The sequence below is a fragment of the Lissotriton helveticus genome, chromosome 5_1 (genome assembly GCF_964261635.1).
Source record: "Lissotriton helveticus chromosome 5_1, aLisHel1.1, whole genome shotgun sequence".
Taxonomy (NCBI): domain Eukaryota; kingdom Metazoa; phylum Chordata; class Amphibia; order Caudata; family Salamandridae; genus Lissotriton; species Lissotriton helveticus.
The window spans coordinates 2,114,897,064-2,114,923,284 of record NC_136065.1 but is presented as its reverse complement, the minus strand read 5'-3'; the positions used below and the strand labels follow the sequence as shown (position 1 = coordinate 2,114,923,284).

The following is a 26,221-nucleotide window of genomic DNA, read 5'->3' as shown; positions in this document are numbered from 1 at the left end:
TCAAACAGCTGATTTGATATATCTACTTTGATAAATTTCGACGATTGTGATAAGAGGATCTTGTAAACAAACTGAATTGTGATTCAGAAACTACTATGGCAAGTAGTTTGAAGTCATAATCTTTGTTTGTTCCTCCCATACAGGCTGATAATGTGATTGAGATTTTCCATAACTTAGTAATAAGAGAGGTCAATGCATACAGATATAATGCTCATGACTCGAATGTGAATAAAAAAAGAATTACAAGATTTGAAGTCTGACGAGCCAATCATTATCAGATGATTAGACAAAGAAGGCAATGTAGCTGTTTTGAACTTCCAAGATTATAATAGGGAGGCCTGTTGGCAATAAAAAGATAGATCTAACTACATGAGGTCTGATAATCTTGCTTTGGAGAGATCAAAAAAAGACTCAAAGAAAAATGTTTTAAGGTGGATACAGAAGAATATAATTATTTTATTATTGAAGGCACTCTTATTCCCATCATCTAAGTCTTCAGAAAAATACAAAAGGGAGGGAGGATCCACCTGGGTAGACTCATCATTTTGGGGACTGGGTCACACACAACAGGTTTCCGAATTTATCGATGTACATTTGGCTACTTTTGTTAAAACTTTACCCTCATACATAAGGAAAACAAAGGATCTTTTGAGACAGATGAAGGAAATAACCCGCCATTCAGATGACCTTTTAAAGGTCATGGATGTCAGCAATCTATATACGAGTACTGAACATAAAACAATTCTAGAAGTCTTGTTGTTAGACCTGTCAGCCATAGGGTGGTCTCTCCCTGTTTTTTTCGCCCTTGCCTCATTTTTCCCACCTTCTTTTTAGTTGGCCTTAGGTAACTTATGGCGCTCCCCATTGCTAATCAATGCTAAGGTGCAGGTGCTCTCTTCTCCCAATATGGCTGCCACAGGCCCCTGCTACTGCAGCGTGGTGTTTATGGAGCACCCTAGTTGCCAGGAGCTGGATGGGACCCTTAAACATTGTTGCAACACCAGTCTGCCTTGCCTGCCCATAGCTAGAGTAGGGAAGCTCCTGGAACCTTCCAGAATAGGGGAGGGGTCTGCTTTTGCTGCCTTAGAGTGTGGTCACCTGACCTGGGCATATATAAAGAAAGGAGGGAAACGTTTTAGTCAGTTGGGGCATCACTGACCTGGGGGAACCTATGCAGGAGACTTAGGTGGTAGGGCCTAGTCAGGAGCCTATACAACTGGGAGTGACAGGGCTGAGGTGCTGCCTTCCAAGCTGTGTGAGGAACACTGAACTAGCCCACTGATCTGGCCCGGCGGGAGGGGAACCCAGGGACCACCTGCAGTGACCTACAAGGACCCATCTGCTTCCAGTCACAAACTCAACCCCCCCTTCCTCCTCAAGAAACAATCTACAAGGGCGCCAGACCCACCAAGCGCCAAGAAGAAACCCACCTGTGCTAACCAGGACTACTGGGGGATCAACCAGGTACTGGGACGTGCCACCTCTGCACCCCTCTGTCTTCATCTGAGCCTGCGCTGCCCTGCCTAATCCCCTTTGCTGTCCTACCCTGCCTGCACTGCTGGCTAAGCGCTCTGGTTGCCTCCAGCGCTAGCCTTCTGGACTGACCTGCTGAGCGCTCCCTTCCTATAGCTCGAACTCCTATAGCTCGAACTATAACTGCTGTGCCCCCGAGGCGCTATACTCCTTCAGCGCCATCCTGCCTGCCATCTGTGTGCCCCAAGGTGCGGCGATATCGAACTCACCGCCGCCCGGGCCGACTGTGTGCCTCAGCTGCCCCGGACGCGGCTCAGCCCCTTTAGCGGCGCAAGTGTCATCTTCATTAGCCTCCATAGCAGACAGACTTCAGTAGTTATAAACTTGGATAACATGAGTCACAGAGGTCTAAACAATATTGAATCACCCAAAAAAAAAAACAGATCAACCAATCATAATAGTAACGCCTCAAATACAGCTGGCCAATAAACAGTGTTATGGTATTTGGCAGAAGTAAAAACCTCGATCATGACAGTGCAACTGGCAGGTTACGTTACCCAATAACACTCAGGCACAAGCTTACGAAACCCAAAACCTTAAAAGTGATGGGGTATAGACTGACCTCCTGGTGCTGTGCCGAATGTTTTCAATCTCATTCTTGTAGCTCCGACTGTCGATGATGGTCTGGAAAGCTTGGATTGGGTCAATCAGCTGTCCCCAGACCTTGGCACCAAGTCTGTCCAGGATCACCATGAAGCAGTGAAGAGCTGGCCAAAAAGGATCATCTCCACTGCCTAAAACAGAAGCATGACATTTTCTGAGATCAAACGAATAGCAGTTTTCTTTCTTTTAGCGGGTGACGGACTGATAACTTATTTCCCTTCTTGAAATTATTTACACAACAGGCTCAACTGAACAATATAAAGAATGCTGTATATTACCAATTACAATAACAGGCAGTTGGGTGTGACCATAGATTCAAATGTGCAACTGGAAGAGGCAATCCCAAACTCCAATAACGAGTCAACAGAACATTGCAAAGCATCAAGTATGTAACAGGTTCCAGATACTTCAAGGATTTTTTTATTTTTTTTAACATATCTTAACTCGTCCATCAAATTCACCAACCAGGGGGCAACACTTACTCCTTGATTAAACAGTACACTCTCACATGCCTCAGAAACATTAACTGCGTGGGATTCTAGAGTACTATCGTAATACCAAGGAGAGGGCGAGGAGACTGCATGGAGGAAGCACATGAATTATCCCACATGCAGGGTGATGTAATACTATGGCATGTAAAAAACAATTTCTCCAAATTGCTTTCTTTTTATTTGATTCTTTTAGTATTAATTGGCAAGGTAGGAGGCAAAATATGGCATAATACCAAACATAAGATCAATTACTTTTTACAAATCAAGGTGTAGCCAAATAAAGCACATATGGTGTGATAAATCACAAACTGCATTGAAAGACCTAGATGGTGGCAGTGAAGCAGCAATACACATGAAAGTACACACTTCTAAATACATGTTTAAAAGGGACTGTAATATGGATTTAGGGTAACAAGCAATGGCATAGCTGATACGTCTGAGTTGGCTGGCAGACCACTGGTTTTGCCAATTAGTGATTTTTAGTTTGAAGCTACCAGACAGCGTTAGTTGTCTGGATGTGAAAGACAAACAGTGGCCTTGCAGCCCGCCCACTGCTTACCAGTGGTTGGCTTTAACTGTCACTCGTCTTTGCTTGATTTCTATTGAATGACTTTCCTTGTTTCACCCTGTCCATCTTGTGCTCTCAACACCATGGAACATAGCCACTTACAAATCTCCTTAACTGGCTGGCTTCTATGCTTCCTTTTCTTTTTAAATACTGCACAACAGTACTTGCGTTTTCCAGCTGTATTCCTGGTGGGCTTCATCCCACCACGTTACACCCACCTGCACTCGTGGTGCTCTCTCACACTCCACGGTGCTCTCTTTCGCCAGTGTTCTCTCCTTCATGTTGCTTCTCCCCTGTGGGTCATGTTATTCCAACCTCCCTTAGCTGGCTCCCGGAGCTCTAATCTATTCTAAAGACTTCTAATATTATGCTTTAATAAAGTACAATCCTTCTCAGATTTGTTTAAGCGGTTTCCTTTTACAGGTGTGTGCATGTATGTTGAACACATGCGCACTACTACAAAATAAAAGAGTGGCCACGTCATCATATTTGGTTTTTTTTAGGGGCATGCTGCACAGCAGCAGAGATGTTATTTAACATGGTTAAAAAACATTGGCAAAGGCAATAGGTCTTATAGTCAAGAATGATTTTCTCCAACAAATGCTCGTTTTATATTTGTGTAAAACTTTCTATTTCTATTACAAAAACAAAAAAGGGGCGCCTATGCGCGAATTAATGCCAGCAGTCATCTTTTAATGTTTTGTAATAAAGTTTTACAAAAACATTGCAATGAGGCCAGACCAGCAAAAATGCCATGCACTGCAGATCAGTAAACACATTTTATTACATTAAAATATATGACGACCATGAATTACTCTCCAGTGTGAATTGGGCGATGAGGCGCTGCAGCAGCTCTTACTGAGCAGTGGTACTCAATAGCAGGTTCCAGCCCTTACTATAATCATGCTGTGTGCTGTCACTAGCAGTTTTAGGTGTTTGAGGGGGGTTCAAGCTCAAGGTGGTGACTGGTAGCCATTGACACCATCATGACTGGGGCCTGGCTTGTTTATTCGAATGAGTCTCGCGGGCATTATTATTACATAGTAATAGAGAAGAGCCAGGCTGCCTCCAGACATCTACTCTACTTGAGTAGAACCCAGGTCCAGCTCCATAGTGCTCTGCAGTTGGGCCGGCATAGTTTCTTTCTGATGCAACTGACACGGTGGTGCTATGTCCCCCGGGTCCAAACATCAGGGCACTCTGCAATTCACTGCGGTCGCAACTTCTTTAGCAGCCACCATGCAGACTGGGGGTGGCAGGTAGGACATACAGAATGTCTTATATGTATTTCCTCGTGGCAGACAGTGTGTTCGGTCAGCATCCATTGCGGTGTAATGATTCTGGAATCAGAGGAGCTCACAGACTGCTCATGTCCATGACAATCATTGTTTGAACTTGGCCCTAGTGTTATAAAGCAGCAGCCTGACAGCTGCCTCTCAGGGCTCACTGTCTGCAGCAAAGATCAACTTGTGAGCCGAAGAGGCATATGATCATCAGCACCACCGGGGTCCAACACCTTACCAGCAAGTTGAAGTTCCCTTTGCCCTTCCAGCAGGAGATGAGTTCAACTTTAGCTGAGGATAGCGCAAGAGTGCATGCAGCAGACCGAGATGGTAAATCCGATGCACCACTGACTGCAGCAGTAGGTACATCCGTGTCCAGCTGAGTCCCTCAGACACCAGTCAGAACAGTTTACAATGCAATCACCTTAGAAAGGAGAAGTTGGTTAGTTGGTTGGTTTCAGGGCTTTTGCAGTATTTTCTCTACATTTGGAGAGATTCTCCTTGCTCAAGGTTGATCATTGCTGATATTTATCGCTTTACATGGATTTTATTGCTTGTTTTTTTTCACAATACAATGTGACTCTAAGTGTCACACATTTGGCAGTAGAAGGTCATTCCTACATGCAGCGAAACCATGGAAATGTCATACGTAAGCAATCTGAAACCTTGACCACTATGGCCTGCCACCCAAATGCGCACATGCTTACGCATGAGTAGCCATTTTCTAATGGGTAAGGAGCTCTTGCGAAGATGTGCACATATAGGTGACCATTTTGGAAAGGGGTTGCAGTACATATGGAAATGGGTGAGACTTGCAAAATGTGAATGACTACACTGGACCAATGGATGCAGAGACTAGACTTAAAGCCTGGAAAGTAAGCATATTATCTATATGTATTTTTGTTTTTTTAAATCAAACTCTAAAGGACTTGGCTAATGGCAGAACTAATGAATAACCAGCACTGACAAAGCCAATAGGAGAGGCCTTGGATGATAACTTTTAGTTTTGCTTATTTTTGTACAATGTAAAATGGTACAAGGGCACTCATTTTTAGGTTTTGCCTGGCGAAAACGATGCGAAAGCATCGTTTCGCTAGGCGAAAACCTAATGAGTATAGTATGGGGCTGGGAATCCGCCCCTGTCTTTCATTGGCTAGCTCCATAAATGGAGGCTAGCCATTGGAAGACACATCTGTCCGTCAATGCCGGACCAGATTCGGGGGCGTTCCCGAGAATTTTTGGCTTTTGGCTACGTCAGCCGAAAGCCTGTTCTCGGGAACGCCCCCGAATCTGGTCCGGCATTGACGCCACCCGGAAGAAGTCCAGGTGAGTGCTTGCTTTTTTTTTGCCCGTTCCCACCCCCTCTCCCGCTCTCCAGGTCTCCGGCCCCGTTCCCGCCCCCCTCCCGCTCTCCGTGTCTCCGGCCCCGTTCCCACCCCCTCTCCTGCTCTCCAGGTCTCCGGCCCAGTTCCCACCCCCTCTCGAGCTCTCCAGGTCTCCGGCCCCGTTCCCACCCCCTCTCCAGCTCTCCAGGTCTCCGGCCCCGTTCCGGCCCCCCTCCCGCTCTCCGTGTCTCCGTGTTTTTGAAGTTCATTAAAATGCCCAGGAATCGGCACATGATGTCACTCAGCCCTGGCAGGGAGGGACATGACCATTCAGGGCGGGCTGCGTCTACTTCAGAAAACTACCTGCTGATGCAATTGGTGTCTGTGATTTTTTTTATTTTTACTTTTTTAATTTTGGGGGGGGAAATGCTGCATTGTGGAGAGCACTTTCAGGAGAGACCGCATCATAAATAGAAAAGAAGGAAACCAAGCCGCATCCAGACATGGAAGCCTTCTTTTTGTTGCAACTAAAGCTCTGAAACTGATTGTGTCATTGATAATGTAGCATTGCTCTCTCACCGGAGGACCTGCGCTTCGGACGCGTCAGGATGTTGTCAGCTTGCTTCTCGCCCTGGCCCGTCCCCCATGTTCGGTCAAGTCTGTCTCTCTCGCCCTTCTGTGTTAGCCTCTTAAGATGTGTGGTAAGGCTCGTGGAAGGATGTGGACATGCACACTGACCGCAGGAGGCACGTCCTCTCCCCACATGCCCCTCGGTCTGCCACCAAAGGTTCCGCTCAGAGCTGCCATTTTGGGGCTGCAGTTTGTAAAGCAATAACGCCTTATCAGACACCTTTCCGGAGGACGCGGTGATAAGGACTGGGGAGAGGCGCTCGAAGGTATTGAGCTGGACAGGGAGCTATCCTCAAACCGCCTGACCTCGGTGCTCCGGCCCATCAGCACCACTGTCTGAGGAATCGTTTGTTTCTTTGTTGGATGCCGAATAAGTGTGAATTTCGGACGCGAGCACTCATCAATGCAAGCCAGCGACGACTTGAGCATATGCAACAGGGACAGAAGCCGGGATGTCCTCACAGGGCCTCCGTCCACAGGGTCGCTGCCATAGATGGACAGCACGAAACATGACATTTTGCACAAACAACGTACCAGGGACATGCTAGGTTTTCCTATGTCTCATGCAGTTTTGGGTTCACATGGTATTATTGCGGGGTGGGACAGTCAAGGCGATGAAGAATATCACTCTTTCTGGTTTTCAGTGAATGCAGTTTTCAAAGAAAAGGTTAGTATGTATGCAAATATTCCAGTATTCTACCATCCTACAGCACACTTTGCCAGGCCTTTTTGTTGCTCAGCTCTAATCAGAGAACCACAGTGCAATGCACCGAATGCTGAGAGGCTGCCTGCCGCTCAAGAGCATGCACGGCAGACGTGAGGTGGCATGATTTGAATGGGCTGCCGATCTTCACCTTGTGACTGCAGTTTGTGTTATCTCCATTCAGTGCCAGTGGGGCCTGGATACAGCCCCTGCACACCCTTCGGGTTTGCACTTGATTGGAAAACGCCTCAAGTTTTAGACGGGATGGGTCTGTCCGACATCTGCAGTGAACTCCACAGGTCATTTGTTTCCACAGCAGTCCGTGCCTGTTCCTTATGTGGGCCTGTGCATCTGACCTCTTGCAATAGCGCCTCTGGAGGTGTGACGTCAAAGAGTCGAGATGACATGGGGTTGGATAGCTTTTAATGATTTTAACGATTGCGATCTAGGTACTTTCAGAGGCACTGGTACATCTTCCGTTTATTGGTGTATTATGGAAGCAATAAGATGTGTTGTGAAAAAGGAGGCCTTTCTCCTCATGGGTTGAAACCCTCCATTGCACGCTTTGTACAGTGCATTAATTGGACGCCCCTCCCCTTTCGGATTTTCCTGGTTTGAAGTTAAGACATTGTTGGCGGCTGACCCTCCCCCACGTAATGCTGGACATGCCATGCGTTCTGGCCAGATCTCTTCACTGTTGCGCCTTTTCACGTTAATAGCAGACCTTTACTTAGATTTTTGCCGACTGTTGTTGTTCGTGCAATAACACGCTGTCCATCCTCTCTACATGCTAGTCCCAAACCCTGCACCCGGGACCAGTGTCACATGCTCCTGTCTCCCACCTCTGCCCCCTAGTACCTGTGTCTCCATGCGTCTGTCCGCCCTGTGCCAGCCTTTCCTGTCCAGACAACCCCGTCACTTGCTCAGTCCTCACCTTCATGAACAACTTCCTCTTCGCTCCTCCCACTCCCTGTGGCTCCATCACTCGCTCTTCCCTTTCACCGCACTCTCCTTCTCTCACTGCCTCTCTCTCTTCTGCTCATACTCTCATCCCGTCACTCGCTCTTCCCTTTCACCGCACTCTCCTTCTCTCACTGCCTCTCTCTCTTCTGCTCATACTCTCATCCCGTCACTCGCTCTTCCCTTTCACCGCACTCTCCTTCTCTCACTGCCTCTCTCTCTTCTGCTCATACACTCATCCCGTCACTCGCTCTTCCCTTTCACCGCACTCTCCTTCTCTCACTGCCTCTCTCTCTTCTGCTCATACTCTCATCCCGTCACTCGCTCTTCCCTTTCACCGCACTCTCCTTCTCTCACTGCCTCTCTCTCTTCTGCTCATACTCTCATCCCGTCACTCGCTCTTCCCTTTCACCACTCTCCTTCTCTCACTGCCTCTTTCTTCTGCTCATACTCTCATCCCGTCACTCACTCTCCCTTCAACACACTGTTAACTCTCTCCAATGCACCACTCTCTCACCCTAATTTGTTTTTCCTTCTTGGCTCTATCTCTATTCATTATCCCTCCCAGACTCCTCCTGATTCTATAGAGCACTTTTCAAAACATTTTGTAACCATCGTCCATTTGCCTGAGATTACGCTATTGGCATTGTAAATGACAATGCCATTAATTTATCTGTTTTCAAAACGAACACATAAATACAAAATTTGTCATTGACAATGCCAATAGCTCTAACTTTGTCAAAGGCAAAACCATTGCATTGTAAATGCTTGTTGTATTTAGTGCACATTGCACAAGAGCAAAATGCTGTAACTCAGAAAGATGAGTCAATGGTTCAAGTATATGCTATGATGGGAGGAACAAGGATGTGAATAACACACTAACAGACCACTAGCTGAAGACAGCTGGCTGAAAGCCCATCAGTATATTACACATTTCATTTGAATAAAATGAAAAGGTCTTGGCAAACACCAGATCTAAAAATAGACCATCTCGAAAAAATTAAGGTCCTCAAAGCAGGCCCAACAAGTGCCTTTTTGGACCCCTGTGGGAGATAGCATTTGCTCACTTGTATATATGTTAACCATTACTATGCAGGCTTACTTGCAGTTTTTGTTCAACGTAATTTTTTACTGTAGGTAGAGAGCCACTCTGCATTGCTTATTAAGGTGGAGTGGTGTGGCTCAGTGGAGTGGTGAAGCAGAGGATGGCCCGGGACCAGGGTTCAATTCCCGACGCGGCAGGGTCGTGGACCAGGGTCAGCGGACTCGATAATTCTCGCCTCGGTGCCTACTCTAACCAGGGATCACACTCGGCAACTCTGGGCATTAGCTTGCCTCATCTCCACAACGGCCCCCCACATACGCCTGGGAGGCCTGGTTTCACCTTGGAGATACCCAGTAGGGACCATCTCACAGGGAAAGCCAGGACGGGTTCCCCAGAGGTCTAAAGCGCAGCGATACTCCTTCGGGAGTCGATTCTAGCGCTTTAGAAGCCCACAATTAATTAATTAAAGGCGTAGGGTGCAGAATATTTCTATCACCATCCATTTCACAGTGGCTTCTACCGTCTCCCCAAGTTTAACCTGAACTTGGATCTCCCAATGGCTGTACCGGTCCCCTCCCCCCTTCGTCTACCATGTGTCGTTTTTGACTTCACTATCGTTCTTTAAATTCCAGGGTGTCGCAGTTAAGGACAAAATGTTAAGGGCATTTTCCTGCACTGCAGAGTCCTGGAACACCTCAGTGACTTGCATTATCCTTATACCGCTTAGTTGAGGTATCAAATCCATTATCTACTGAACAATTCATCACATGAGAAAGAGCAAGAAAAAGACCGATTGGGCAGAATGCCTTCTCTAGAGATCTTCAGTTTCCCAAGTCTATGTGTCAGCATATCATTTAGTCTAGTTATTTTGTTCTTTGCCTTCTGGGTCTAGCAATACTGACTTTATAATGGGATGATCAGGACTACAAAGACAAATTGGACTAGAGGAGCTACCCATTTATGGACCATAGACACTGAAAAATGTCTGCTTCTCTGAAAAGTAATTTAAAAATAGTGTGAAAAATGTCTAAGAAAAGGACACTGTTTAGCCAGTTACAATGTGTCGCTAAGTTACTTCACTAGAAACATGCTGTCCACATAAAAAAGGACATCATTTCACAAATCAAAGTTGCATGGTACAGACAAAAAACAAAATACCACTACAAAAACATATGTGTTTAATCAAATCTAGCACTAATGATTGATAGGTGTCTATAGATAGGCAAACAACACACGTGGGTCCCTTGCTCACTTAGCCACTGTATTCAAGCTAGCCAGGCTGATTAGGGGTGATACACCAAAACCGTTGCCAGGATGCTTGTTTCCGGTCCAGGGAGGACCTGGTCTGGCAGTTCAGGCTGGACTGTTCCCATGAGGAAATGGGTAAAGACTGATTTGCATATGGCCGAGTCCAAACTGGGGTGGTTTAGTGAGTAGAAGAACGATGATGGATTAAACCCAGATCTGTGACTGGGGGTGTCCTGAAACGTTTGAAGCACTCCGTCCATCATCTAACTGCATTTGCTATGGAAATCCATTAAGTCAGATAGGTAGGTATTACAAATCTTTTAAAGGGGCAACAAATTGCCATACATTTCACCCTCCTTACCCAGTAATAACATGCCTATACCAGGACAGATGCTGCCACAATTTTGCCACAATTTTGATGCAGTAAGTCAATCTTCTTCTGGCAAATTGTTTCATCGAGAGGGTGCCAGAATCTGAGAAATGTTGTAGGTGTTATATGCATTACTTCCTTGTGCCCAAGAAAGCTGGAGGTCTCAGACCCATTATCTTAAAATGACCTTTTTCCAGGAAACTGGGCCTTGTACTTACATGAAACGTATTTTCAAAAACCAGTCCTGCAGTCAAACCCTGCGAGTCACAGTGGGGTTGGACACTAGTGTTCTACTTTGAATGGCCAGTCCGTCGTGGACCACCTCCAGACAGTCAATTTCTTGATATCTATGGGATTTTCTATTAGCGAATCAAAGTACCACCTGAGGAGCTACCCTGGCAACAGTAGCATTCAATGCCTTTGCACCTCCCTGACGCGCCAAAAGGACATTCCAGACATCATTCCTGTGTGTCAAGTTCAATCCTGAGTCTTGGTAAGGACTAGCCTGAGGCTTCTTGAGCTCCTAGCCTCATGAATCCTCCCTGTCCCATGCACCAGATTGAACATGATGTCTTTGTTCTGGAACCTTCACTTTCAGTGGGTTCAGCATTGGATCATTCCATCTGATACTATCGGCATCTCATAGTAGACCGTGTAGGACCATCAATGGAGGCAAGTGGACATTGAGCAGGCGTGTGGCAGGCCACTCTCCATACCCCACCTACAGCTCATAGTAGTGATGCATGCATGGCTTCTGGGAGAGAAGGTCTCCTGGTGGCCATGGATTTCAAGTGTCTATGGTCTTCAGCGAAGCACAGCTCGATGTCAATCTACTGGACTTTCACAGACATATGACTAGAGCACAAATTCTTCCTATTGACCATCAAAGGGAGACTGGTGCAGGTTCCCAAGGGCAACATGACGGTCCAGTGGCAACAAACAGGGCAGGCTGGGATCCTGGGCCTGGTATCAAACGCCTTTGGAGGTAGCTGAGCCAGCAGGGAATCTTGCTGGAGGATAATCACCTGGCTAGGGTCCCTGAATGCCAGAAGAGACAAGTTACGCAGACTTCAGTTGACAGACCACAAAATGGTGTCTCCACCCCAAGGTAGGCATGCCCTAGCAGAATCATTCTGCCACTGCTAAGAAAATGCAGTCATGATTACTGTGTACAAGAACAAAAATGTTTCCTTAGAGATGCATTCCGCTGCAAAGAACACAGGTCTCCTGTAGGCATTACCGCAATTACCTCTCACATCTACAGATATGAAGAAAGTCAGGACAGACCCGGTCATAGTCATTCTGATTGCCCCTGATTGGGCCAGAAGAGTGTGGTACCCAGATCTCAGGGGTCCGAGCATTTGCGATTCGATTCAGTTTCCCTTTTGGGAAGACCAGCTGCATAATTACAGTTTTGATTTGTCATTGAAAGTAGTGGGCTTAATCTCCGCAGCGAAACATCCTTTGACCCAAGTATCTCGATTCTGGGAAAAGTTTGTGAACTGAATTATGGGGCATTTTAACTGATTTTTTACAGATAAATACAGATAGAAAACTACCAATTTTTCTGTCTGTATTTATTTTTAAATACAGAAAAATAGAGAAAATAGGCCTTCTTTGGAAGATTTTTTTTACTGTTAATCATGAGTGCCAGGTCAGGCAGGGGAGATGAAAAAAGACTGTAGATTTCCTAATTAGGCTTAATTAAGTGCAGATCTACAAGTATTTATGCCATTTTATAATGCAAGTGTTTTCAGATAACGCTATTGCACTGTATACTGCTGAAACTTTTTGGAAATGCAAATGAGAGTAAACATTTATCAGTTAAATAAATACCTATTGCATGTTCATTTATAGAAAATACACAAAAGAAATGGATAAATACAGAAAAATTAGTGATAAATACAGACGGAAATGTAAAAAAATAAAAATAAATCTTGTACTTGTATAGCGCACGAATCACCCCCAAAGGGGTCTCAAGGGGCTGGGGGCTGTTGGGAAGATTATGCGAGCTATTGCCCAGAGTCGCAAGTTGCTGGGCAGACCCCTGCTGCCGGAGCCAGGGATCGAACAGTGATCCCCAGCGTCCAGTGTCAGTCGCCCTGGCTGTGGCGCCACACCTCTCCCCAAATACCATAAAACCGGGAGCCCTAGCCACAATCTAGATCCTCCTTAGGCAAACTTTCTGATATGTAATATGTTTGATCTTCAGCTGACCAAGGCTCTGCAGCGGGAAGAGTTAATGGTTATGTTGGCTTTTTTAGTCTGCCAGACTAACCTTCCCTGCTGTGATGAGTTAACCGATATAGGTTCCCCCCAAAACCTTTCATAATACCTTATAGGGACCTTAATTTGGTTCTGAGGTTCCTCAAGTGCACACAGTTAGAGCCTATGCAGCTCACTTTTAAGACTGTGTTTCTCATTGTAATAACCACTGCATGTAGTGTTACTGAGCTGCAGGTGCCGTCAGTTCAGCCTCCGCATGGCACTATTTTTCCAGACAAATGAGTGCTGAGGGCCCAGGCCCCCTTTCTTTTTAAATTAGTATTGCCTTTTCACATAGCACACTCAGTCACTCTGACTTTTCTTCTCTCCACCTCACCCCTTGAAAGAGACGAAGAGACAATCAGCTTGACCCCAAGAGAGGTTTAAGCTTGTAGGTTGAACACATTCAGGTCTGGTGGCTTGGTGGACTCATGTCTCTACTGTAGGGGCTTGTGTTTGACCTCATGGTCACAGGTTTAAACCCACCTGGTTCACTAAAGATCTTTCTGAGGTTGGTAAAGTGAGTATGACCGAGTTGGGTAAAAAACATCTGTTATTAAGCGCCAAGATGCTCTTCTGAGTGAACATGTGCTTTACAAATACAGATTATGTTATGTTACATGAGAGAGTGTTGTGTTGAAGACAAGCACTTCGTACAGTTGGCGGACGGTAAAAAGTTAAAGGCAGGTCGCTGTCTAGATAAGACTGTCCGGTGTCTAAAGATTTGTTACACCCTGCCACAAAATCGCTTTGGAGGGCTACAGGACAATTCCGCCAAATCGAAGGATGCCACAATAGCATTCAGCAAGGGGTGGTATCCTGTGTTAGGCAAGTGCCAGGCCGCAACATGTCCATCAGAGCACACATTCACCAAGCAATACTGCTTGAAAACAGGGGCGCAGTGAATGACATTTTGCTCGCTCACCCCTGCAAGCTTTCTGGCTTAAATCTACTCCCCAGACATAGTTGGGGATCCCTGTCACCTGTTCAGAAGTATTGACTCCTGTTCGGAAGCCCTGCCAGGGTATCTCATCTAAACATGAGGCGTCTGCAGTTAGAAATATCCATCAGAAGACTCCTCACCTTTAGAATATACACAGGGGCCAGACAAGATCCAGAGGTTCTAAACAACAGTTCCTGTGTGCCACCAGGTTTTGCTGGGGAGCCCTAATAAGGGGCGGAACCGGTCCTGGGTTGTTTGTGCTCCGGTTCAGGAAGGGTCTGGTCAAGCTGGACTGTTCCCACTGGTACTGGGTCGACTGATTTGCCTTTGGCTAAGTTCAAACTGATATTGCACGGTGTGAAAATAACAATGGACTGGCATGCAGCCCCGAGTTACTGCCAGTGTTAATTCATGCATTCCATCCATCACTTTTTTGTATACTTCAGGTTTTGCCACATTGGCGCCTTGGATACTTCGCTCTGCCCTGGAAGCAGCAGAGCCGCCTGCAGGTGCCAACCCTTCATACAAACGTCAGTTACTTCATTGTTCTACTTCTGTGCTCTCAGACGTGGGTCAGCTGAGGCAAACTGCAAGTGACTGTGTGCCAAAGTCGAACTTGTAACCTTTTTTTTTTTTAAACATTTCAGCTATCTACTGCACAGAATGGAAAGAGGCAGAGCAGTGGGGAATCTGCAGTTAGAGTATCCCCAGAAAGAATGATACTAAAGGTGAATACACCTGTTCAATTGTCATCTGAATGAGCCTAAAGGACATTTCAAACAGAATCCAGTACAGACTCCATCTCTTGCTTAGGCGGGAACCATGACAATGGACCACCACGAATAAGAACAACATTACTGACCTGTAACAATCTGTTTGCAGCTTGTAGTGCTGTAGGTTTCATGTGAGGGTTATTAAGCGTTGGCCTTGTAATTTGTAAGTTGTTTTACTTTAAAGAAGGGGTTTCGGTTTTGAAGGGTCTCAATACCATCCATGAAACCCATAAAGCTCTAGGACACAGACTGAACCTCAGATTGAGATTATTGCATAGAGTGAGCGTTAGTGATGAGATGACAACCAGTGTACGGTCTGTGGAATGGAATAATAGCATAATATGTTGGGAGCAGGCGATATGAAGCATGCTCACATGCACAGAGGTGGGAAAGGCGCATGCCCATCTCTAGCTCAAACTGTTATAGGTATGCAACTTTCCATTTAAAGCATGTGCTGCTAAAGATAACAAGCTGTACATAGACTAAAAAGCAGTTTTCAATCCCCAAAGCAGTAGTTTGCAAGTGAAGATGCGAGATGGCTGGAATAATGTGTTACGTATAGTTTGTACAACTCATGCTGCTTCTTTTTTTACATCTTTCTAATGGATTCTAATTATTCACAAATTGTGAATTTCTTTAAGAGATTGAAAGTGGAGTAAGGGAGGGGCAAGGGGGGTTAGAACTTAACCTTCAATATTAAGTCTTGAGTGAGGTCAGCTGTCTTCAGACTGTGCGACACACATTTCTTGTCAGGCTTCAATGTCCATATCGTAGTGTATGGCAAATGTATACGCGGATGCCCGCGTAACAGCTGTGCATATGTCACCTAATGGTATATTATCTGGAAAGGCCACTGTTGCTCATTTCTTTCCAGTTCAATGCGCTGTAGGTTCAGTGGTATATTGTGTGCTTAGCCTTGGCTTAACGTATTTGACTACACCTGGCAATCCACCTGGCATATGTCTAATATAAGTTTCCCAACATGCATTTGGGCAAGTGCAACAAATGTACTTTGTCAGGTCAATGTACTATATAATTGATATAACATCAAAAGCTCTTTCAGCAAGTGACGTATGCAGGAAATATGAAGTTAGCTCAATCAAATGATTAACATGAAATGGCAACCATACTTTGGCCAACAACTATGCCCTTATGTATTTGTGTAAAAGCCAAAAAAATTTGTTCCGCAGCGGATCAGGCAGCCAGCACTCTATACTAGTAACTTTATCATCATATTGGCCAGATCCTTTATTAACTTCACTGCAAAAAGACTTATCATCTAGTTCTATTTGCCCTGACGAAGCTCCCACGGGAGCGAAACGCGTTGACTGTCCTGTGCACTTTGAAAATACGAAAATAAAAAGAAAATTATTTTTTGATACAATTCTGGTCTTGTGCTACTTTTGTGCTTGGTGCTGCCACCACTCTTCTTCGATATTTGTGTAAAAGCTACTTCCACTGGCAAAGCTTGCAACTGACTGCCAAGGATGTGATAGCTACTATGAATACCACTTTCCAAGAAAGGAACTGCAGTGGGTCTTCAGATGTCTACTAAGAACAATGTTTAGATCCCACGAACGGATCCGCTATAAAGAGGTGGGTATAAATTGCTTTAAACTTTCAAAGAAGGTTTTCACAACTAGAATTTTAAAGGTAGACTGATGTCTATTTTGCAAGTAAGTAGCTACGGCATCCTAATGTACACGTATGATGTGTGCAAGTTTTGTTTTTTACAGATCTAAAAAAATTAAGTATTGTTTGTACATTAACATGTTAGGACTGTACATTTAAATAGTTACAGTAGTGGACAAACATTTCCATTCAGCTGCATAACATGCCCTCGTTTCAAGCCTCTTAGTATCTATATACATTTGGAGGAAGTCGTACTTGCCAAAGGTCTAAGATCTCAGGTGCCCAATCACAAGACTGATCTCCCCGCAATAGGGATGCCTTAAGTGACTCCGCTGCCAAGGACCCCTCTGTGCAGAGTGGCAGCCTTTTATACAGGCGAACTGATATTTCCTATAGCACTGATAAAAACTAATAAAGTGATGCTGTATCCAGGTTGGAGTTAGGAGAATACGTCCCTTTGACATATTTTTCACAAAACATAAGGTATCAGTGGTAGTAGGGGCAGTACGGTAAGTAATTATCCATATCAAATGAAACATAGGACATTGCCAAGAAACCACGGGTGAGGACACCGGTGCGTGATATTAAGACATTTTGCCTTCTCATGTGTTACAAACAGGTCGATGGTGTGCCCCAAAGTTGAGAGTAAGTGTTTGGCATGTGATTACTGATGTCCCTCTCCTAGGTTTGCAGATAGTTCCTACTGAGAAAAACAAATCATCAAATTCACGGTTTTCTTCTGAGTAGTGTTCCACTAACACATGTACTCAGTGGTGGCTGGAGCAGTGCCAAATGTTTTGCCCTTGACAATGATTGAATTGAGTGTATGCCTACCCGCTTCTAAAAGCGGTGCTTTATTGCTGTGTTGTCTGTGCGAATAAAAACTAAGATGTTTCAAATTTTCTATTGAGAAGCTTGAAGGTCTAGTTGCCCTGCTGTTAGTTCCGGCACACTGATGGGTGGCACTTGTTGATGTGTTCCCCGCTGCCCTGAACTCAGTGGAACCAGATGTGCTCTCGAATACATAAGAGATGTGTCTGCATTGAAGGTCACTTGGAGCTGTGGGTTAAGGAACGACCTGCCAAGTAGTAAGTTCTTTTGGTTCCATTACCTGAGTTAGTGCTTAAAACCTGGCTCCACCAAATCTGGGTCCTCCCAATTGGAGACAGAGGGGCCAGAAGTTTTTTTAATAAACGGGCGAGGAACAAAGTGTGTTGATTTCATTACTATGGCTTCGTTTTATCTTTTCTTCAGCTGTTAGACTCACACAAATGGCAACACTGCTACCCCTGAAATGTTGATATGTTGCTTCCAGTATGAGGTCCAGCTCAGATACCCTGCTCAACTCCAGGGATCTATGTACCAGGGGAAGCAAGTCAGTGTAATAGGCACACCAGGAGTTCCAGAGTGGAGTAGCTGGAGGGCGTGGGGAGTGGAAGGAGCAATTAACCAAAGCAAAAGGGAGAGGGATTTTACAGTGTAACATATACTGAAATGTGGTCAACTTCCTTTTCAGGAGGTAGTGTATGTCATCTGAACAGTGGAGGCACCGAATCAGGGACTTCAAGGCTGACATTTCTGAGGACGCGATATAACGTAGGGCAGTGCTGGCTGAAGTTTGTGCTAAGAAGAGGCTTCGTATGGAATGGAGAATGGATTATGCACAGTCTGTTCTTGATAATCTTTACATCTTTCTTTCCAGTTGTGAGGCGGGGAGGGTCTTAAGACAGAGGATATCCCTTTGGGCCTAGCTAGGACAAGTGGTAAGTGAAGATGGGCATGGCTTCAATGCTTGGGCTTTGTTTAAAGATATGCTAGATGAAATTTTCAACACCAGGTTGGGTTTTCTTGAACACGCGAGACAAACATGAAAAAGGGACATAAAATACAAGGGTTAACTGGATCTATAAACCACAGATTCAGAATGGATCATTTGGCTTGCGTGTTGGGCACATTTAGATTCAGAGTGAGTGCACCCTGACTGACTTGCACTCTGCAATATTTCCATCCAAAAGATGCTGACCTACCAAAGGTAGAGAATGGGTCTCACCAATATCGCCCAAGGCCCAGAGTGTTCTTGCTGTTTTATGTTCACAAATGGTCGCATCCATTCTCTGATCTGAAAGTTACTAATCTCCCTCATAATACCTCATCCACGTGTATTACCATCTTTCGCCAATCAAGCAGATTTTGCCTCTTCCTTTGCCCTTATATCTCCATAAAGTTATTTGCCCTGAATCTCTAAATGCATTCACAGCAAAGCATCTGAATTTACAAAGGGATCCATGATTTACTGCATAGTCCATCGTGTTCAGGTGTGCCCTCACCTGTGGTATCCCTCTCCATGGTGTGAAGAATGGACTGCATAAAATCGTTCTCCTTGTCTGGGCCTAGCAGCAGTGAATCCAGGGTCTGCTCCTCCAGCACTGAGAGGAGCATGCAGATGCCTGTGAAACCAGCAAAACAAAAAAGGTTACTGGGTACATCAACATCGTCATGTCTACAAGCGGTGCATCAAACAAAAGAGGGAAAGAAAACGAAAAGTTACAGATTAAGCGTATAAAAGTATTAAACTGTCAACAAAAATAATCTACTGGTGCAATCTTAATAGGTTGCAGCTGGAGGTAAACCTAACTTTTCTAAGTGAAATATGAATTAAACCCAGGCTTGTGGGTACATGCGGCTTTCCTCGGATGACTTGTAATCATGAGGGATGAGTGTAGTCAATACACTCATGTCGCGACAATCCTTTCAGGTTTCAAATGTTCACTCCACGGGGAACAGAAAATAAGTGTGGTGACAGACTGGTGAAGAGGGACATGAAGAAGGTGCTTTTCTGCCCCACGCAAAAGCAAGGAAAAAATATTTACACATTGTATATAAAAATACATTTTAGCCCAATTTTGCAATCTTAAGCACACCCAATAATCAGTGTGGAATTTATCGCCTTCAAAACATCTTCAGGCGTAAAACCTATATCACCTTCACTAAAAGAGCCAGGCAGACGGAGGAAGCAGCACAGCTTAGGTTACACAACAAAAGCTAGTAAATTACCTCGGGGCTGCAATTCCCATTGGTGCATCTGCCACAGGCAGGTGAAATGTGCCTGGCCATGCGGAATGAATGCCTTCAGCATCCTTCCTTCCTGCCCAGTGATTTTCCAATCTGCCAAAAGCACTGCCAGGTGGACAAATAGAAGATGGCATTTTTGAGCGACTCCTTTGTGCTGCGTGAGCCATGATTTTGAAGAATATTAGCCTGGAGTGAACTCAGTGATTTGAGGAATGGGGGGAGGGAGGTCTAAATCGAGCATAAGGTTGTGACACTGGGGTGAAATGCTTAAAGGATGCACAATCTTACTGGCAGCCCATAGAGTTAAAGCACTGCAGACTGTAACTAGGAATGGAGGGTCTTTCAAAGGTAGGAGAGAACGGATGTATGACGTTACAACGCATACTATTACAACGCATGCTTTTACAACGCGTTGTAAAGGATGTTCCCCGGAGAGAACAGTGGGTACAGACTTCCTGTAACACAGGCACCCCAAAGCAGGGACTTCAAAGATTATGCCCCAGTCTCAGGGCATGGGCGCTGTGCAGAACTAACTTTCATACTACAACTAAGCAACAGTAAGAAGAAGCTTAGTAAAACATTTCCTCTCACCCAGCCAGTAGTTCTTGTAGTTGTTGGTATCGTAGAGATGTGACGGCAGGAGAATGAGTTTCCCTTTCTCAACAGAGTAAAAGCTGTAAATATCAGGGCTATCGAACAAGCCCAGCTCGATGACCTTGAAGAGACAGGTGAAGGCTTCCTGCAGGTCATAGTAATCATCGCGGTCCACCTTGCCCAAGGTCCTGGCTGTCAGGATTGCCCACCGGCGGACCTGCCAAGAGAATTAACAGGAACAGAGAAACATGTTATATGGAGACAACGCAATGAAGGATGTCATGAAAAGGGATGACACCAGGCAAACACATGGGGCATCAGAAGTTAAGGACTGTGCCATTCTCTCTCCACTGAACCTCCAGCTCTGCTTCTATTTCAGGAGTTGGCACTGCCTGGACACATCTTTTACAAAGTGAGACAACAGATCCAGGGGCAAGAAAATGCACCCAGTGACCAAGGGAAGATCTTTTACTGGGGAAACTATAGAAAAGCAAATCTATTAACAGCGTTTCTCCCAAGAGGAAAAAATGCATAACCAGCAGCGCTCTTTTATACAAACATGAACTGTTCAAGACTTCAATTCCACCTGCAGAGGCTTCGAAGGCCAACTGTGAAAGGCATATAGGGAGGACGGTTGAGATATGAACCTAGTTCAAAAACCTGCACATTAACTTCTCTACATGCTTCACCACGAGAAATGCTTCCAATCTCGCCCACAAGAATATCATTTTGCATCTTTTTTTTAAAATGGCATTATACAAAGAGTGAAAACGATGCCAGGAAGGCACCATAAACCTGCCCCGAGAGCACCGCACGTACATACGCACTCGCTGTTAAACACCGACTGGTCTCCCGATTCCGTAGTTTTTAGTTTGTTCTTTACACTTGTTGGTTTCCTTTGTAATAAAGCTTTGGACATATGTTAAATTTCTGATGTACCCATTTTACCTTGATTCGCTACCACGGCGTACTCAGTAACCCGATAAGAACGAATTTCTGTTGTATTATTGGGAAGCAACACTTGCATTATCATCACCAACATTGATCAATGTTCTCTATATTGATATGTCAGTGGCTAATGAGATTGATACGCTGTTCTAACTGGACTGCTTTTGAATTGTCCCTTACGATCAGACTCCTTTCTGTATCTGTGCCACCGAAACAACCTGAGACTAATTTTCAGTACTACGCCATGACTAATCATTTCAATTTTATATGTGTAATGCTGTGTAATGTCGAAAAATGCAATAAACATGATAGAGCAAGCTTCGCATCGCGACTTGCTCGAGTCAAGAACCTCGCCCGTGTGTAATCAATTAATAAATTGTACGTCTTACTAATCTTTTATTTTTATATTCAAACGAGGTAGAGGAAGCTTACGTATGTGTTTTCTAATACAACTAATCCATGTCTCTAAAGCATGGCCGCCGCTTGAAAAGTTCTTCTGCGCATGCGTCAGTCACACTCACGTGACCTGACGTAGTTATAAGTTTTGGTGGGAAAGGGTGCGCATGCGTAATACACAGCTTTCGTGAATAACGTGGTAATGCTCTTGTGAGCGTGTATATGTTGCTAACATTTCAGTTGCATAGTATATTTTTATAATGATAAGTTTAAAGTACAAACCCAATGATGTGTTTACATACATTTATTTCTATATATTAATTTGTTTTCGCTTACTTTTCATGTATCCTCGACTCGGAGGGGTGCTGGGCTGGGGAGTCCATCTTGGAGGGTATTTCTGCGCAGACTCGCCAGAAGTTGCTATGGCATTGAATTCAGGCCAAAGAAGGTTGATGCCAGAGCCACCCTGGGAAAGGGACACCTCACCCAGCAGAAGCATCATGATTATGCTCAATTGTAACCAAAATGTATTCTCTTCATTGTATTCTGTGCGGCTTTCTCATGGGAACCCCAAACTTGCTAGGCGGTACCCAGAGATGTAAATTAGGCCTCCAAATAGTCTATTCTGATTGGTGTGTTACCCAAATCCTACCTTAGGACCAATCCAAATTGAGGGATTCTGACACTTTGCAACATTGGGGGGTGGTACACCGTCCCAAAACAGTATATCTACCCTGGGTTTACCTAGGAAAATTGTCCGACTTGTCTGGTTTAGCTGACCTGTCACTGACCCAACGCACTCAATAGGTGACTGAAGATACAGAGTACTGCGGAGCACTCTGTCCGAAATGGACCATAGACTAAGGTTTTACTAAACCTTAAAGTGCTGGCGGAGCACTTTGCTGGATTTTCGCTGACCCAATCGGGGTCTTGATCGATAGCTGCAGAGAGGGTGGAGCGCAGGCGTTGCTTCCGAACTGCGGGTGCTGGTCCTGTCCTGAGGGTCCTGTCCGAGAGGTCCTGTCCTGATTCCTAATCTGAGGGTTTCCTGTCCTGTCCTGGGTGTCCATTCTGCACCTGCTGTCCTTTGAGGGGTATCCTTCCTTGAGGGTTCCTGTCCTTAACTGACCCGTGGCCAGGGTTTGGTTTTCACACCAGTCTAGGTAAATATTACTCAGAATCTCCTGAAACTGCACCTTCCTATATTTCTGTCTTTTGCTTTAATAAAGACATACCTTTGCATGTGTTAATTTTCCATGCTTTTCCGCAACCATTTAATCATAAAGTCATTTGCATTTGTTCCATAACGTGTTCCTATGTTACCCTACCTGTTAGAAATTGTATTTTGCATTGCAGTTTGTCATTTTCTGATATGGTCTAGAACCTCCTTACTTAAACTGTCTAAAGAACTTTTGCCTTAAAGCATAGCGTGTCTCTCTTCACAGATTCTCCTATAGCTATATAAATGTCTCGAACTCCTGTCTTATTCCCTTGAAATAGTTCTAGAATACTAGTCCTAATCAAAGCCATCCCATCTTTAGTGATCCATCTTAAACGTTCTAATTCCTGATCCTTCATTTAAATGTGTCCTGATTCCATTAGTCTATAAATGGTTGCTCTGACTTATTTGCTATTCAGCTATGTACTTTCTGTTATTCTGATTATCGATTGCTTAATTACTGTGAATTTGATGATTTCTGAAGTTTACTAAATTAGATAAAGACTTTAAAACTTCCAGTTGTCCGTGGTCATTTTACAAAAGGTATTGAATATTATTTTGTTGGGTTTGTATTTTGCTGCCTTTCCTTTTACAGCTAGCTCCCTGATCCATTGTGGTCATAGGTACCCGTGTCGGTGGATGGTAAGTCGGGTATTCAGAAGAATAACGAAAGGGACTCACAAATATCTGATAGCAGAGCGTGAGGTCATCTGATCAATGTATATGGTGATTTGAAATATATGGGCCCGAAGCGGCGAAATTATTGGTCGGGTGACCCGCGCGCTCTATCAGTATTTTCTGGTAGCAGAGGTATGGTTAGGGACTAGTTAAAGGTTAGGTAGGACTAGTTAAAAGCTAAGTCAAGTCGGTAGCTACTAGTATATTGATGCTGCTATAAGAGCGGCCATTTCGAGGGACCTGATCACTCTCTTGAGAATGAGCTGCTTTTGAAATTTATGAATTGTTTTAAAATGGTTATTCTTGTTCTTATATTGTTATATGTATTAATCCAAGCGTATGTAAAACGTATCGTTAAGTGTTGTCAGAACTCCCCGGGGAATTGAATAGGCAAGTGCTGAATAGAATCCATTGCCTTGAGGTCGCAGGCTCAAGGAAAGTTAGGTGCAGGTTAAGTAGAAAACCAGAAGCACTAACTAGGGTTTTTCTGAATACATGTGCGACTAAATGTTAGTAACGAGGTTCATTGGCAAAATTCCAATAGTGGCGTAACCTAGCGAGGGTCACATCGGAAGAGTAGCAGGTTCATCGGAGCTTGAGTGAAAGCAAAGGGGTCCGCTGGGAAACCTTAGACTCGGATATATCCCGGAAAGAGTGGATGGGTCTAGGGAAGTAACAGGTTCACTGATGCTAGAGTGAAGGGTAGGCGGAAGAGATCTACCCGCAGTGTGTGAAAAGTAAATGGAAGTAGTTTACTTGCAGTAAAACAACTCTCTCCTGTCTAGACACTTGAGCACTGTGGCGAATGTGTATTCGTTGTAAAATAACCAAGCACTAGCACTTTAGAAAGAAAGAAAGTTTCCGTTACCTTGTGAAGGGAGGGAGTCAGTTGCGAAGCATCTCGGACGTCACTCCGTGCCGCGCTGGGATTGGTAGATACAGCGGGCGGGTAGCGGGGCTGGAATTGTGAAGGAGGGGTGAGCGCTGAAAGCGTGAGAAACTGTCTTGCGAAAAGGCCGCGCACCCATTGGTCGAAAATATTTTAACTCGTGCACCCAATTGGTCGCACGGAATTCCAAGACGCATTCTGATTGGAGGTCATTTGTAAACAAAGTTAGGCGTAGAAATCGTATGTGGCACTCGTATTCTCCAGAGACTAGACCCGATCCAAGAAACCAAGGGTTTGAAAGGGATCAGTGGAAAGCTAATAGATACGATATTATGTACGGAAATAAGCGAAAAATGTCCCTTGTAAATAAGGTAAAGAATTACTTCAAAAAGGACAAGCCGATTAAAACTAGAGAGGGCATTGTTATTCCACCACCAAATACTCCCGCCTCTTTCATGATGTTTGACAGAGGGTACAATACATGTGTGTGGTTAGAAAATTGGGTAAAGTACACAAAAGACGACGGAATAATGGCCTTTCCGTTAGAAGGTACCTTTAATGGTAGGATCTTGTTCAACTTAAGAACCCGAATGAATGAATTACATCCCAGACCGAGACTAACGCAGTATGAGGCATTAGAGGAATGGGAGATTGAGGCTTTCCAAAGAGAGAAGCCCCGAATGGACAAAGGGCTGACAAAGTATTACCCAAAGCTGAGACAAGAATCCCGAGATAAAAAAATGAAACAATGGAGACAGAGCATGATTGTTGAGGGACTGTTTCCCATGATGCCAGCAGAAGATCCTCCTGAGGGGGGAAAAAGAACAGAAAAGACTAAACATTGGGGGCCCCTGGGAGAGTCAGATGACGAATTGTTAGATGACATGTGCATGAGAAGTCCGCCTCCTTATAATGAGGGACACCGACCTTCGAGTGCAGGAGATATGCCCCGGAGACCCCTACAAAGGGAGGAGGTCAGGTCCGCAAGTGTAGGAGGGGATTATCTAGTTCCTCCTTATACTGAGAATCTGGGACCCATAGAAACCAGAAGTATTTACCCCAGGAGACCCGTGGATGGGGAAACAAGATATTCACGTGAAGGAGATTTTTTCCCTCGTCCCCCCTATGGAGGAGAGGTGAGGTCCGTGGGTTCAGGAATCCCGTTATTACAGCCCCAGAGTGAGGAAGATCCGAGAATTCTAGGCACAGGAAGTCTGTTTCAGAAACCTAATTATGGCGGAGGACCAAGTGAGAGACATCCCACTGCCCCGAGTTATGCTCCCATTCTAACCCCACAGGTGTTATATGGAAACACTTTGGACAGGTTATTAGAAGAGAAAGAGCGAGAAGCGCTAGGAAATCAGAGAGCTGAGATAATACGGAAAATGTCACAGCTAAATGCAAGTCCTGAAGCATTACCGATCCCAGTAACGATCGGACCGGTGGTTCCGTTGTACGGGGACCGTCAAGGAAGTCCGAAACCTCCCGTAATTACTCCTGTCATTGCACCGCCCAGACCAGAGCCCTTAATTGTAGATGACCAGACTAGTGAGTGCGAGTCGGAGGTCTCGCTACTAGATCTGCCCGTTAGAAATACAGGGAAAAGGATACAGAAAAAACAGAATACCTTTAATGCGAGGGAAATCCAGATGGAATCGACCTCAGGTACTAAGAGTGTCACAATGGTGACTCCTGAAGAAATCGAAAGATGGAGTCGAGAATTTGAAAAACAAGCGTCTCCAACGAAGCCTTTAGATCTCTACAAGCTGAGAATAGAAATAGAGGAATTAATGGCAGGAAACGTAGGATTAGACAGATTAAATACCTACTCTGAAGACGAAATGCTGTTTATCTGCAAGAGTCTCACTCGAAATACTCGAGTGCTTCATGAAAAACTGATAGACACGGCTGCTAGCATGGGAATAGATATTTCAAAATCAAAACCGCTGCAGAAACCATATAGGGCAGATTTCTCAGACAAAGATTTGGAAAACTTAAATGTTTCAGGGAAGAAAGCACAGGTCAAGGAACTATTGACTGTATTGCAAAAATG

At 44.8% G+C, this 26,221-nt stretch overlaps 1 protein-coding gene across 1 annotated transcript in view; it reads right to left on the bottom strand.

Annotated features, from left to right (window-relative positions):
- Positions 1-26,221, bottom strand: part of SETX (senataxin) — a 570,564-nt gene that overhangs the window by 321,072 nt on the left and 223,271 nt on the right. The window contains exons 5-7 of the mRNA XM_078646176.1: positions 20,036-20,255; positions 18,700-18,819; positions 2,096-2,267 (exon numbers count right to left, since the gene is read on the bottom strand). Of these exons, the coding sequence (XP_078502302.1) occupies positions 2,096-2,267; positions 18,700-18,819; positions 20,036-20,255 (512 nt within the window). The remainder of the gene's footprint in view (positions 1-2,095; positions 2,268-18,699; positions 18,820-20,035; positions 20,256-26,221) is intronic.